We start from the raw sequence: 16,681 nt of genomic DNA, 5'->3' as shown, positions 1-16,681 counted from the left end.
ATTGTCAAGGGAGGCAGCTGTAATTTTTTCTCTCTTTGGTGAAAATTTAAAAAATATCCAAAATCAACAAAATAATAAGCAAATTGTGCTTGCTAGAAAAGGTGGCAAAATGAAAAAAAACCGTTACGATGAATTTGAACAGATGAAATAAGGAAAAAATCAGCCTAACATAATCTGCAGCAAAAAAAACTCACATCCAATGCCGTTCTGGATCCCACGCCAAGATCTTCACCACTTCATACATTCCATGGGTCAAAGGAGTCGTTTTCCTGTTCCCTGAAGCACCATTTGGATTGTATTCCACTAGCACCACGTGGTGGAAATTCCCAGCATTCCCATCTAGAACGGGGAGGCGAGCAACGAACGGTGGCGGGTCTTCATCTGCATCAGCCTCTGCGGGAGGGATGAAGATCGGCGCCTCCATTGCGTCCACCCAACCAGAATTCCCCTTCACCTTCTCAGTGTGAGCCTAAAATGAAAATTGAAAGTCACAAAAGTATTGATCAGAGGAAAAAAACATGACAAGTAAGTATTACTTAAATAAGTCATTGCAATATTTCTACTGCATTTATTTTTCACACTGCATTTTGTGGTTACAGCAAGATTCTCAAGGGCATCATGTGCAGCCAAGTTCTTCCTTGAATACGTCCTGCTGCTAAAGGAGAGGGGATGAGAGGAAGGATGGGGTTTGGGTGTCAGAAAGTGAGAATATTGAAGGTTTTGGAAGGGGACCCTTCCCCTCCTGAGACCCTGAAAAAATGACACTTTCTCCTGAGGCCTTCAATATTCCCACTCTTCGATGCCAAAACTCCATCCTTCCTCTCACCCACTCTCCTTTGCCAGTAGGTCCTATTTAACCCCTAGACTGTGGGAAGATTTTTATAAGTTTTGTATGCTGACTGCAGGCAAAACGCACGTTACTAAGCGTTTGACCATTGCTCAACCAGCTACAGCAGTTTCCCAAAATTTTCAACACTCTGAATGCTGGCCGCTAATTTTAGAGCCCTACTGAAAAATCCAGCCATTTTTACTAAGTTAGCAATTTTTTTTAAAGATTAGCATCAAAAATTTATTTATATCGATGTGTATTTCAATAAAAATGGACTTTGCTCTTATTTATGAATGAGTTGAATAACATTTATTGCTGAATTTTAAATATAATTTTTAACAATCAAAACCTACTGTTTTTTTAATGAAAAAGTTGCAACAAATGATGTACCACCATAAAAAGCATAATATTTTTATTATGCTCATTTTGAACTATTTTAACCATGGAAATCATAAAAAGCATTGTTCCAAGCATAGCATTCAAAATCCTAGATGACAAAAAGGGTCACTGCACCCTCAAAGAACGGTTCTTTCCTCCAAAGAATTTTCACACAAAGTGGGCTGAGATAAGGGTGCCGGTAGCTACATTGGACTTTTCGTCCTCAAGACATTAAAAGATCTCTTTTTCCATCAAGCAGTTGATTTTTGAAATGACAAAACCACTAAGCAGTAAACTGGAAAAGTACCACGGGCAAAATATTACGCCTTCTCACAAACAAAGTCAATGAAATAGAAAGACATAATATCACGTTCATGGCAATCTTCAGAAAGATTAACAGGATGAAATATTATGTCCATGGCACTCAAAGTGTCAATACTACCTGGATATCTTGCATTAGCACACTTTCCATCACTGTAGGGATTACTAAGGGGCTTAACTCTCCTGGGCCAGCCCTCATAGCAGTGAATGCTCATCAATATGCTTACGACATGTGCCCAAATGTAGGCCCAGCCCTAGGTAAGACAGAAGGAAGGGTCACCCCAGAATATAAGGGTTCACTTCCTGCAAGACACTCGGCTAGGCTAGAGGGGAAATATATATCTTTCTTCTTTCCCACACAGACTGGTAGCTTCTAACATCACCAACATCTGCAGCGGAGGGGTTGAGGTAGAACTTGGCTGCACAAGATGCACTTGAGAATGTTGCTGTATCAATGGACCATGTTGTGAGAAAATATATTCTGTGGAAATTTTGCTATGCCTTATCTGACTAACATTCATACCTTCCATCTCATCCTACCACATACTATACAAGATACCAGAAGTGAGGTTGAATAAATGGACTATAAGCAGTGCTTCTTCGTGTAGTGCCTCCATGGCACAAATCTGGCAAAAAATTGTCTTGGTTCTCCAAAAAAGCACTGCTTTTAAAGATGAAATTTAGAACTGGGGATACCAAAGATTCATTGAAATGTACTGCTATAAAAAGATGGCTCCTTGTTCTTAGAATATCTGTCAAAAATGTACCTCGATATAAATTTTATTTCAATAAATTCAATCCCTAATGGACTAAGTAACAATTATATTAAGGTGAAAAGAATGTTCACTGTCTTGCAACTTTTTACCACTAAGTTTAAAATCATAAGCTGATGATGCGCAGATACTGCATAGAGGATTATCAGGTCGCTTTTACTTTCACAAAAAAATATGAGTCACTTCTAGAAAGATAGACTTGAAAAAGTTACGGATGATACATAAATATTATGAAAATGAGTTACTCTCCATGGGAGATTCCTTAAAAAAAATGATACTAAGGTGTGGCGTTTTTTTATTTTAAGTATTGGACTCTTAAGCATGGTAATATTTAAAAATTCTAACCGACATTTTACAAGACTACGGAAAGCCAAAGGTCCTTGGTTCGATTCCCGGTCCAGGGGAATTTTTTCTCATGACAATTCTTGTATAGACATTTTACATGTTGGCATGGCCATCAACCTTATTCTGAAATTCACATACTATACATTAATGATAGTTGGATATTTCAATTTTCTGCGAGAATGGTGGTGAATTCACATAAATTGCCATGGAATTATTCACAAAAAATGCCATGGTATGAAATTACCCAGGACCAGATACTGAACCATGAAACTCTGATTTTCCAGGCCACTATACTCTGTAAATACTGCGTTTTACAGGTGCACTATGCTATACAGCTTCCTTGATTCCCATTGTGATGGACTGAGGTTCATTGACCAGGTGTAACACCTAGAAAATTGCCACCTCAGTAAATTGCCTTGAGAATCAAGGAACCTGGATATCATAGTGCCAGTACATTAATCCAGAAGCCCAAAGGTCTGTGATTCCATTCCTGGTCCAGGGAAATTTTTTCCAATAGCAAATATTGTGAATGGGTTAAATGCAAGAGCCAATACCGGCGGGCCAGGAAGAGGATGGAACATGAAATCGAGTCTGAAGAAGAATTAGGAAAGTAGAGGGAATGGTAAATGAGTTGAAAATTCATGAGAAATAAGTTGATGCAGGGTCATTCTGGCATAAAACAATGCATATTTTAGCATTGAAAATTACTATGAGGGAAAGGGTGAATTAGATTACCGTTATTTACTAGTGGAAATTCAGGGTATAGCTTTTCAGGCAACTATATGTAGACAAAGTCTTGCCCATTTTTTGGGCTTCATCTTATTTTTGTGGGATTGTAATGACAGTTTTGTTTGGTATCCACCTGAGCTTTATAAAGGTTGATGAGCCTGGATAGCAATGTCATCCTTTGAAATACTATGAGGAAGAATGAACAGGGACCCATAAAATGGCAGGCCTTCATTTACCCTCTTGTGGGCCTCACCCACCACATATTTTAGGTTCCAAGATCTTTGATATAACAAGGCTTCAATTTTTAATGCCTGAGGACCTGGGAACTCTAGTTAAAAATAAGAGGCCAAATTTTTCATTTCCAGATCAATTATTCTCCAAATATCTCAATAGCTGTATGACATTGAAGAGAGTTTGACAAATCAAAGAGAAGAAGGTACAGTTTACTTCCTTACGGCTGATGCCGTGATAGATGACATTGTAAATCATACTAGCCATTATATTCACAGTATAGAAATAATGTGTCAATGATTATGCACAATTGATGTAAAAACCATATAAATGAAAGGCATTGTCATGAAAAGACAATATAAATCAGACGGCAAGAGAAACAGGACCTAAGTATGAACTTAGATAATTAGCAGTGATGGGATAAGTATTGAAAAATGCACTATGGCGATTTACAATTACACTGTCCACTTTGTTATCAACCAAAATTACAAATTACTCTTTGAAAAAGTGATCAGGTGGATTTGGATTACAATCCTAATGCAACTTTTTTATTTTACCTTTCATTACTTCTAATTTTCCTCCTCCCCTATTGGAAAAATTCAATGGGAAAAAATTCAATTGAAATGTTCCATTGAAAAGTGACAAATTTCAATGGAACAGTTCAATTGAAAAATTTTCAATGGAACAGTTCAAATGAAAATTTTTACAATTGAAAAAAAATTCCATTCCATCCATCCCAGTCAAACAGGGAGTTTAGGCATAAATAAATATGTTCTGTCACATATTTAAACCTGCAGTTGAGGTTACAATTGCTGGAATTGCCTTTCAATCTGAGGTGTGACAGTCAAAGTCTCTCCTTTGAGTACTAAAATATAATAACTACTCAAATTCATATAAAGATTACTTGCATGAGCTTAAGAGTAAATTATACTAAATTATTCTTTGACACAATTGATTACTTTTACTTTGTTACTTGACACTGGTGGTAATTAGCAATGTGCTTTCAGTGTCAATCAATTACATATGCAACTGTAACACCTTGAGCAGTTTTGATTCATATGAAAATACCTCCACCCTAACAATGGGAATGCAATTTACATTTGGAGTAAAATAGGGTGGTTTCCTATTATTTTTTTATTGCCTAAATCGAAAGATTATTACTCCTGGAGTATGTATTTCACGCTTTTAGATTTAAATGACGATATCTATTTTTTGGGATTAAATGAAAAGTGAAAATTTTCAAGTGCGGGAAAACGCGACAGCTAAGTATTAATGCCAGGAAAACTCCGTGTGACATCGTTCTGGTTCCCGCTGCCGCAAGTGAGGTGACCTTGGGGCAAGGCTTTGAGTGCTAATACAATGCAGGATGCTAGCAAGTAGCAGAGTACCCTGCTAGCTGGTAGCGCTTGGCTTAAATAAGGATTATTAATAGCTTATCAAACGAAGAAAACTTTCCGACCTTAGCCAGTTTTAATAGGTGATCATTAAGATATGTTACCCTGAGCTCTGTGCTTCATGCATGCATTTGTAACCTCAGACGATGTAAAACTCCTATCTACTCGTATAGAAACTAGGTCCCTGTGACTCACGTGGAGTGGCATCGCATGGGTGCCAATCTGGCATTTTTCAAATGAGGATAAAATTGACCCTTGCCATTAGTCTAAACTAGTATTTCTAAAACCAAATAATTTGTAAATTATGAATACACTAATGGTGGGTAACGAATTGCAATCAATGCCTTTTGTTTTCTTTGATGAAGGAAACTACCCTATTGCCATGCCTCATCCACTCATGGAAATCTATACGCCAAAATAAGTACATATCAACAACATTTTAGCCATAAATACACACTTACATCATCACAATTCCAGAGTGGTCCTTTGCAGACTGAAATGATGGACACATTTTGACGTCTATTCATCCAAATAACGGATACTTGGCGGTTGGAGATCCACGTCACAGCGGTGAAATAATGGTCCCTAGTAATGATAACAGGCATTAATGAACATTTCATGGAAGTATATTTTTCAGAGCTCAAATCATGATATAGCAAAACACTGCTCACAAAGTTCAGAATAGGTACTTCACCATTGTCACTTGTGAACCAATTTTTTTTCTAGTTGAGCCACTAATAATACAAATACTCCATTTGGTAAGTATTACACTAAATCTAATTGTTCACAGGGCAAAATAAACTTGTCAAACTTATAGTTTTACAAAAATTAAAGAAATACCATAATTCACTGTAAGAGAAATAGGTAGCCTTAGAAATTGATGCCAATGATGAATAATTCATTCCTGATAAAGGCTTCAAATACACAGAAAAATGTTTTTTTTTTCCTTTTAACATTTTAAATGCTTTGACTGCATATATTTGTTAACAAAGTCTTCAACCCAAAAATCTGCCATTTCTCTCTTCTCAATTGCTTTAAGTGTGGCATGTGAAGTGAGAAAAATATCATATGGTTTTCATGTTGGATCATTTTTTCCATTTGCAATTTGCATCACACTATGTACAATGAGAATGGTCGAGCACATTACTTGACATTCTTGTGGTATAAGATCAAGATATGGCTAATAGGCATGCTCTGCATCAAGGGCATACCCAGGGAGAGGCAAGAGGGGTCAGCTGCCCCCCCAGAAGCAAAAATCCTAAAAGTCTTCAAGGAAAATCAGGATTTGATGGAAACGAAAGTTTTCAACAAATTTTCTTTAAACCCATAAAAAATGATATGTATTAGTATAAGAATGTAACTAAAATAATTTTTTTAAGTAAATATTTAAAAAAACTAATAAAGCACTGTTATAGTTTTCTTAAAATGTTGGTTTCATTCATCTTTTCCAAGCTTAAACGTTACAACTAGAACAATCATGGCTTGCCCCCTCCCCTTTGTTTTGATCCTGGGTACACCCTTGCTCTGCATAATAAAATGTGTTAATAAATAAAACATTTTAGAAATACAAATTTTAATACATAAAAGTGCATATTGATGATAGACATAGCAATACGTCAATTTCATAAAAGATCAGCTCAAACAAAACTGTAAAAAATATTTTGACATGCATGTCAGCAGAAGCAATAAATCTTCATTTTGCAATAAAATTGATAATATTCTTATTAAGCTCCAAAATTAAAAGCAAACAAAAAATGCAAAATAAACCAATTTGAAAAGCATGTATATATATATTTTCAGTGAGGATTGATCATGTCAAAATAGTTTTTGTTTCCAGGAGAACACGTGTGTGGATATTTAGTAATGCTATGGTACAGTCAACTGTGAACACTACTATACCGAATTTACTCATCTCCAGTTTTCTGTGTGGACAATATCAACTAATATTCTATCATCTGCCAGTTTACAGTCTGTTTTTAGTTTAACTCCACCAATAAAATGTACCACAGAAAGTATGTTTGTGTGCTGAATCCTACCCTTAATATAGAGATATTTAAGATTGTTTCAGGTTAAGCCAGCCAAAATGACATTCAGTAGTAATTAAAGTTGTTGTAAACTAGCAGATCATAGGCACTAATTATGCTTACTATCTGTGAAAGCTATTCTAGCAAACGATATATGTTATAGATCCTATGCCTATGTGAGAAAAGAATCATTGCTGTAGTAGTTGTTCTGATGAAGTATTTTAAGATGATCCAGATGGGAGATTTGATACTTGTATCCCAATGAACATGGCTGGCTACCAATCCCCACTTGGTCAAGTTGAATGGAGGCTTCAGAACTATTAGTCTTCATGTAGGTAGGTACTGTCTAGTGAAGGGGCTGCTGGTTGGCTAAAGGTTGTTTGGAATGGAAAAGAAAAAATAAACTATGAATAGCCATAAAAAAGACAAAAAAAGCTTGAACCACAAACCACACTGACTGGTCTTTGACTCCAAGCGATGGTTTCAGATCTGTAGTGGTTGGATAATGACTTGGATGGCTGAGAGAAGACAGCTCCAATGCCCAGAGTGTCACCACAGGATTCGGTGTACCAGCCTTGAAGGGTGAAGAGAAGAGACAGGAGTTATGACAAGCCTTATAGAGAGAAATGAAGGCATTTGGAAGCATTCTGGGGAATGTTTCTCACCTTAGGATACCTCAGGCTTCGTATCTGTGGGTATCTAGGGGCTCCGACACCATTGCTGCCACCTCCGTAGAAGGGGAACCTCATTTCACCAACCTGGGAATCGTTGAAGGTGGCGTACACAATCCAGCGGCCATCTGGTGAGAACCACAATGCTCTATGCGTGTTGAGGATTTCCTCTGCAAAATATGAAAAAGGGATGAGTGACAAGGTATTTTAACCTTTGATGAAAACTATCAAAAACTTCAAAAGTTTAAGGAAATTTACTTAGTCCCCTACTTTTTCTTATCGGTACTTTTTATCTTATTTCTCTTATATATATTTCTTATTGCTATTTTGGTAACTATTGGTAGAGTTAAACTAAGGAAATTTACTTAGTGCCCCTCAGGCACTTAGTTTCCTTACAATTGATATGTCACAATGACTGTGGTCCGATTTTGCTGAGAAGAAGTGATAAATGATGCAAAGAATATCTTTCAAGCCTGATATACTGAGAAAGCTAATTGGGCCCACCAAATATGCCATGTAATGGCATCCCTGATAAAAATAAACTCCACCATGGTGGGTAGAGGAAGGGTAGTAGCCTTCATGGTGGGTAGTTACCCTTGCACAACCCACGCCCTGCCCACCATTAAGGGTAAGGGAAGGATAGAAAAATCCTTCGTCTACCCTTCCTTGGAACTCCTTCCCTTACCATCCGTCTACCCTACCTCTAGCCACCATTAAGGGTAAGGGAAGGGTGGGAATATCCTTCGTCTACCCTTCCTTGGAACTTAGCATTTATTGCTGAGGAAAACATATCCTGAAAGTGTCTCCTCAGCTACTTTCACGTGCTAAAGAGTATTGAGTTCTGAACAATAACGTAAGCAGTCTTTGAAAGCAAAGATAGATGAGCTGCACACCTAATCTTTAAAATTCCCCTAAGGAAAGCAATAATATACATATTCAGTGGCGCAGCCAGGGGTGGGGTCCCGGGGGGTTCGGATCCCCCACCCCCTGAAATATAAAAACTAGGGATGTGCGAATAGTATCCGCGAATACTCGAATACCTCGAATAATAGAAAGTATTCGATATTCGAGGTTTCGAATAGTTATGCGAAAAGTACCGCCTCGAATACCTCGAATACTTTGAATTTCGCGTCATACACTGTCGCACGTACGTCGTTGGTAGTTGACTCGGAAAAATGTAGAGAACTGTAGTCATTTAGTGCTCGCAGCGCCGATTTACGCAAGTTGGCGAATTACATCTAATTCGTGGATTTTAGCGGTGAAAAGAGTTCGACGATGGGAACCGAAAATGGTCGGGTGAAAAAATCCGAAAATCCCCGATTCCCCCCACCAGGAGAACCTCAGTGCCGTGGGATAGCAACCTTAGGGCATTTCCCACGATCCGCTATCCCCCTCCATTCAGCACTCGCCTCACCCACTCTGAGGCTTTCCTCTTCTCCGAAATCAAACAAAAGGTCCCAGCTCGCGCAGGGATCGCATTACGAAGACCCCTGCTTCGAAAAAAATATCAAGTTACGAGAACAATAAAAACGTGTTTCACGCCCTCCCCCCTTTTCTCACCCACTGACCTTTTTCTGGCTACCTGCTTCGAAGTTCCCCATTTCTGGAGGTCAACTGCTGCGTGAGTACCGTGGGATACTTACATTAGCGCATTTCCCAAGATCCGGTATCCCCCTCCATTCAGCACTAGCCCCCCCTCTGAGGCTTTCCTCTTCTTCGAAATAAAAAAAAGGTCACAGCACGCGCAGGGATCATATTACGAAGACCTTAGCTTCGAAAAAATACCAAGTTACACGAGAACAATAGAAACGTGTTTGGGGCCCTCCCTTTTCTCTCCCACTGACCTTTTTTTCCCTACCAGCTTCGAAGTTCCCCATTTCTGTGGAGGTCAACCGCTGCATGAGTCATCTATTAGCACAAAAAGTGTCTAAGAATGACTTTCGTCAATTGATGTTACACCTTTATTGAATTGAAATATTATTAATGTGCGCGTAATTTCAAAAAAAATAAGACCAAACACGACGTATTTCTGAGTTTATTTAAGCATTTTACGCAAAGAAATAAATGTCAAAATACGACGGAGACTTAGCATTCTGGCGAAACTCGATATCCTCGCAACTGAGCTCCTCGGAAGTTGATGCCGTATTTTTTTTCGAAAACATACATCAAGTTACAATTTATGAGTTATGCTATAAATCTCTATTGTCACAGTCAAAGGGACATTTTCTCAGGATATTTGGTTTCTCCCCGCTAGCAATTCGAATTCATCTGCTTATCTCGTGAGAACTTCCAAAGATGGACTGAAAATAATTGAAGAAATCCGGTGGAGAAGCGCGTGTATTTTACAAAACGCCTTAGATTGTCCGCTAGCACTTGACAGTAGGAGTGAGGGTAAAGCGAGCTACCTGTTGAAAATGAGAAGTTGGATGAAGCCGAGTATCAGATCGGCATGCCGCAGAAATGGAGTTTGGTAGATAAGAATATATACATTAGACAGAAATCCATCGTAGCACTGTAAAAGCCTAGATGGCATGAATTCATTTTTTTGCGAGGTGGTGTGTCCCCTTAGGATATTTGAAAGAGATGTTAGTTGAATCAACTATAAGCCCAAATTGTTTCCATAAATTAAAATATTCCATTAATCAGCTAAATTCCGGTTTGAATCCTTTAAAGGAAATCTTAATTACTCGCCAAAATCCTGGGTTTCCTGCTGCATAGGCAACCTAGTCAAACATTCCCGCATTTATCGTTTTTTTCGCCCCCCCCCCCTGAAAAACGATAGATCGGGGTTCCACTGTATACCTTTTTATTTATACATTCATCAAGGGAAATAGAAACTTAATAAGAAATAAGAAGCTTAAAGAAATAATACGCTTTGTGCAATTCTAGTATTCGAGGTATTCGAAATTCGAGGTATTCGAATATTCGAGCAATGATTTAATATTCGAATTCGATATTCGAATTCGAGAAATCTGCTATTCGACCCATCTCTAATAAAAACACAATCATTTTCCTTCTTAAAAGAAAACAAAATATTGAAAAATAATGAATTTAAAAATATTTATTTACCTATTGAAGTTTTTTCAATTATGAAAAATGTTTGAATTAGTTTAAAACCCATTACTTAGTATCCTGTTTTTCAAAAATTTTCCCACCTGGTTTTGGACGCCCCACCCCCCCGAACGAAATTCCTGGCTGCGCCACTGTACACAATAGTTTCTATAATTGTGTGAAAAAAGCTCATTTAGAAGTTCTTTCATTCACATTTTTAGGATTTGTGTGTGTGTTTTTATCTATTTGTGTGGCTGACAATGAGACATCGCGAGAGTGAAGTTCGGTATTTGAATGCCGATCTGATTTTCTGAAACGAAATAGGTGTGGTAGAAAAAAGTCACAGTTTTCTTCCACATAGGCCCGGGTGCGAATCTCATATTAAGATTTTGCAGTGTAACTTCCGTTGAGAAGCACTGTCTCACAAGTACCTTGATAGCCGGGGTGTTAAGGCATTACTTCATTATCCTCCAATATGTAAGTTCTGGGTTCAAGACCATGTGAAGGCTACGCCACTACCCATGGAAAATGATCACCAATGCCGATCATTACATTATATTTATCATCATTGCATCATTACATTTATTAACATAAAGGCAACAGACGAAGTCATGTACCTGGGAGTTACAATAACCTCGAACCTCACGTGGGGAACATATATAAGGAATATTTGCGGCATAGCCCTGAAGAAATTAAGATTCGTCAAGCGTATAGTGGGAAGATTTTCGGATGAGAAAGTTAAAAGAAAGGTGCTGTTTCGCTCTCGTCCGACCGCAACTTGAATATGCAACGAGTGTATGGGCTTCGGTGCAGATAGACTTAATCCGCGAACTGAATAAAATACAAAATAAGTCTGCGCGGTACGTTCGTCAAAAACTGCTACGGGCGTACAGACAACGTAACGCAGATGTTGAGCGAATTAGGCTGGGAGCTGCTGGAGCTCGCTTAGATTGCTTGAACAATTAAGAGTGGATATCTTTAAGAGAGACACGGAGAACATCATCTTAGAGCCCTCTATATTTCAAGGTCCGATAGAAGCGAGAAATTAAGAGAGATGTTTGGCCGAACGGATAGATACGAGAATTATTCTATTGGTCCCCGAACCATAAAGGACCTTAACCGTTTATACCCCAATGTTGCTTCTAAGCAACATCAAAAAAGTGTAAACTTTCTGCTCTATTTAGGAGATATCTAAACTACCTACTATTTTGTAGTGTAAATTTAATTGACGAAATATGAAACTGCCACGATAATTATCATTGAGCGTAAAATGATCAAGTTTTTAAATTGAAAAATCTTAAAATTGGATTTCTCCCAGAATCAGCTCTGGGTTAGAAAGGGTTAATAAATGCTAGTCGTAATTTTGTTTGAGCATTTGATTCTTATATTAAACGGCCGGTGTCCCAACACCTTCTGCCTCACGAATTTTCGGCAGCTTCCGGGGTATTATGTAGATGTGGATTACCTTCGTACAGCCAATCGGTGACCCCGTTGAAGATTACGCCGGGGGTGCCGGAGTTTGTCAGCCGATATGTCTTGGTTCGCTTGGCTGTGGGCCGGTAGTAGAGGTCGTTGCGGTGCACGAAGCAGATGCCGTTGCCCCGGGGACTCCACACGGCCAGCTGCAGCATCGGCTGCTCCTCGTCGTCCACATCCTCGCTGTCCAGACCGCCGTACCCCGAGGGCATCGACGACCCCGCACGCACGCTGCCCTCACCCGACGGCGTCAGCGGGTACTTGTTCCTGGTCGGAAAAAAATAATAAATTTGCTGAACATGTTCGCATCAGCCTACTGACGGCGATGCCTTCCAGCCTTAGCTAGGTAATCAACCTAGTATAAATGGAAAATATTATTAAAGAGTCATCTATACGTAAAAACGTAACTGTTGAATTTTTTTTTCAAATACTCATGATCAGTGAAGGAAAAATAGATTACTTCTTCGGGTCGGAAAATTGTTTAAAAAATTATTTAGAATCGTAAAATCAGCTTATCGACGGTGATTCCCTCTAGCCAGAGCTAGGTAATTGACTTAGTATCAAAGGAAAACATTATAAAAATATACGCAAAAATATTAGTGTTGAAAAAAAAAATTGGCTGATATTTTTCGCACGCACAGTGAATTTATGGTGGCTATTAAAAGGTATTTCTAATATGACAATGCTATGAGATAGCTTCCAATGGATGTGCTGTCAGCCACTACGCATTTAAAAGACTTTGAAAAGTCGCCACGCGCGTCTCTGAAAGCAGAGCGACCCCAATTTCACGGGGATGTAAGACAAAAATTGGGCTGCTAATCAAAATTTATAATAGAGAATCGAGTTACATGAACAGAGATGATTCGACAGATTATTAAAAAAAAATAGTAAAAGGAAGAAATACGTCACTATGAAAAAGTTTATGATAATGTATGGTATTCAAAACCGTTCTTCTCAGTCCTGCCTGCGCTGCCACGCGATTGTAAATACTCAATTATATATATTTGAAGTTGATGGATCGCAATGCACCCCATACTCGGGACTCACAGCCGCACTGAGGAAATAATTTTTATTGTTCGATTGTCGATCGAATAAAATGCACTCCAACAATGGAAAGGGTACAAAAGTTGACTGCGCGATTTGAATGTCGTATTTTGTCTGTGGTTCTTAGGGCAAATAGAAATGGTTATTCAGTAACTAATTGGTCCAAAGCCTCCTAGTTCCATTGCAATTACGTATTTAGAATCTAAAAATCAGCCTACCGACGGTGATTTCCCCACCAGCGCTGGATAATAAGCCTAGTATTAAAGGATTATATTATATAAGAAGCAAAGGTACATAAAAAATATAACTGTTGAAAAATATTTTCAAATTTTTACGATCAGTGAAGGAAAAAGTTGACCTCTTCGGACCTCGAACCAACTAGGAGGGCAATACGGAAAACGCTAGGCTAATCACCTAACAATCACAGGACAGTTTTGACAATGGGTAGGCTGATTTTACGATTTTAAATAATTTATTGCAATGAAACTAGGAGTAGTTGATCCACGGGTTAAGTCCTCGTGACTAGAAAAAAATGTCAAGAAAAGAAGACATAATATTACGTGAAATATATTAGATTATATTACGTGAGATTTTATAACCATGAAAACGTTTCCGAATATAAACAGGAGAATCAGGTTTACTTTGGTGAAAATTTTCAAATATGATGCTGATAGAACACAGCGACATTTGTAATTGTTCCACATTTTCATCAAACATACACCAAACTATGTTTTGACGGACAACTGTAGTTTTCAAGGTAGGGATTCGTTGATAATGACAATTATTCGTTTAAACTTAGGTTGGTATAAGTTTATTGAAGTGTGGAAAATAAAAAAAGCGTTTCCTAATTGACGAGAGGTGGATCCTAGGAAAAATCTGCCTATTCCTCTCAGCTGGCAGGTTTGATTTGCCGGCATCGGTGGCGGCAGGGTTAAGTCCTCGCCACCCAATCCGAAGGTCGTGGGTTTGAGATCCGCCTCGGTAAATTTCCCCTAAGCAGGGCATGGGTGCTTGGGATCTTCCTACGTTGTTGCTCGTTAGATTCCTCCGCTGCAAAGCCCTCATTAATGCACTGTTTTTGTGGTGATGATAAAGTAAAAAATAATAAAAAGCTGAGAAGATCAATATTATCGCCGTATCAATTTTATACAAAGGTAAAAAATATACGACCACAGATATTAACTCGAAATCAAATGGAGATAACCTGGCTTTTAAAGTCTGTGAAAAATTTATAATTCTGTATAAAGTAACAATAGCTCCCAGAAAGAATTATTCATTTGTTTTTACGTTCATTTGTGCGAAAGGTACTCGTAATGGGGCGGTGAGGGTGAATTATATATAAAGTATATCGATTTGAATTAATATCCTTTACGATATCAGCGAGATGATCACTCTCTGCCCTCGACAGGAAGTTTACACGGCGATTTTTTTCCTATCTACGGCGTTTAGCGCCAGCGATTTCTAACAGCATTTCCGGGTTCCGAGGATAATACACCAGAGAGGGTTTTGCTCCTGACAGTTACGCACCCAAAGCGGAGTCTCGGGAAGTGGGGGCGAACTCTAGACATATTTCGAGCGGAGGAAAAGTAAGGACTGGAGTCGGTAGCGTCTTCAATAATCCTCAGGAAAGAAGAATGAGTGGATATACAATGGAAAGATCATATGCGTCTATTATTACAGAAAGGTCTCTTTCTGTCATTACGTTTATTCTCCGTTAATACTGAACCTAAAGTGATAAATGAGGTATCACTTTAAACATTGAATCACCGGCTTTTGACGAAAAAACAATTTCAAATTTAAAATTTCACTCTTTACCCATTAATTTGACTCAAAATTTCGATTTTTCCATGGCGATTAGTCGCTCTAGGTATATCGTCTCCTCACCTTATCTTAATTCTAAACTTCAAAGAAAGTTTTTAAAGCCCGTTCAATCGATAGCTAAACCAAAAAAACGTAACATAAGCTAAAAAAACATTTAAAATAAAATCTAAGAAGTATGAAGAATTTTAAACGTTCTCTAAAAGAGGCATCGTGTGTAAGGAACTCAAAAGATAACGTGTATAACGAATAAGTAAAAGTATCGCGTTGAAAGTATTCAAGAATTATTATTAGCAGGAATTGAGAGCATAAAATGAAAACAATTAAAAAAGCTCAGGGTCAGACTCTTCAGAGTGCCGGATTTTACTTTCCAGAACCCGTGTTTTCGCATGGAAATTTGTAAGTAGCATATGAAAAATCGTTACAGCCACGATATAGTTTCTATTCGAGACAATGACTTGATTTTTCTCAAGATATGGATTCCACTGCTTATGTTAATTGCACTATACTCTTCTATCTTTCTGCAAATTTTGTTTGATTACAACTTTATCTAGTAACAATTTCCGGTGCTGAGAGACTTAATCCGCGAACTGAATAAAATACAAAGGAAGGCAGCGCGGTTCATCAGAAACTGCTACGGACGTACAGACAGCGTTACCCAGATGTTAAGCGAATTAGGCTGGGAGCCGCTGGAGGCTTGAATGCTGCGCGCTAGGCTTAAATTGCTTGAACAATTGAGAATGGATATCTTTAACAGCGACACGGAGAAAATAATACTAAAGCCGCACTCTATTTATAGGTCCGAATAGCCAAATAAAACTTTTTTTTCAGGAGTCGGTGACGTCATAAGAGTTTTGGTTTAATTACTCGTTCTGGAAGAACCTTTGAGTGAGGGAAATAATCGCTAAAAAGGGAGAAAACAACAATGAACCACGCGAAGACCACGAACAAGGCTAAGAAATAGCTGAAAAGAAGCGACGCCCTCACCGTTCGTGACGTCATCAACTCATCTGTGAAAGGGCCAAGGTCGTTAATTTTCCACTGCTAATTGTCCCAGAACTAGAGCATAATTAACAGAAAAATACCTATCGGATTATTTTTAAATCACTACCACAGACTATTCAAAGAAAAATGTTAAACAAACCCGCTGGAGTACAGCGATAATTTTCAGCAAATTTTGATCGTCACTAATAAAGCGCTGCGGACAGGATATCAGTTTGCGCAGGGGATGGAAGTCAAGTAAACCTCTCTTAAAATTGCTGAAAAAAAGATGAATAGCACCTTATTCAATTGTGCAGAAGCGCTAGATTCAAAGAATTATTGGAAAATATGTGTAGACTTAGGCTAAAACTTAGGGAATGCTCACCACTAATGTGTGGCCTCCCTCCATTGATTAATTGAAGCGTTACTTCATTCAATGCTACTGGTTAAGTGTTAAGGCATTCTTCTTCCCCTATAAATCTCAATGCATTTGACCGAGCATTTCTCCTTGCCTTTGGAATGGCAAATACTCTTCGTAAGAAAACTGCACATTCTTCATCGACTTAGCCTCCCCGATACATCCTTCACATGATTTAATGCTATTCCTCAACGCAAA

At 38.3% G+C, this 16,681-nt stretch overlaps 1 protein-coding gene across 3 annotated transcripts in view; it reads right to left on the bottom strand.

The window, feature by feature from the left end:
* Nucleotides 1-16,681, bottom strand: part of LOC124156447 (inactive dipeptidyl peptidase 10-like) — a 643,784-nt gene that overhangs the window by 31,601 nt on the left and 595,502 nt on the right. For 2 of the 3 annotated variants that reach the window (XM_046531006.1, XM_046531008.1), the window contains exons 6-10: nt 12,212-12,489; nt 7,690-7,865; nt 7,474-7,598; nt 5,462-5,585; nt 195-469 (exon numbers count right to left, since the gene is read on the bottom strand). In XM_046531006.1, the coding sequence (XP_046386962.1) occupies nt 195-469; nt 5,462-5,585; nt 7,474-7,598; nt 7,690-7,865; nt 12,212-12,489 (978 nt within the window). The remainder of the gene's footprint in view (nt 1-194; nt 470-5,461; nt 5,586-7,473; nt 7,599-7,689; nt 7,866-12,211; nt 12,490-16,681) is intronic. The other variant, XM_046531007.1, reaches the window with a different exon arrangement.

This window comes from Ischnura elegans, chromosome 3, assembly GCF_921293095.1.
Source record: "Ischnura elegans chromosome 3, ioIscEleg1.1, whole genome shotgun sequence".
NCBI lineage: Eukaryota > Metazoa > Arthropoda > Insecta > Odonata > Coenagrionidae > Ischnura > Ischnura elegans.
The sequence above is the reverse complement of the archived record's forward strand: the minus strand, read 5'-3'. Positions and strand labels throughout refer to the sequence as shown.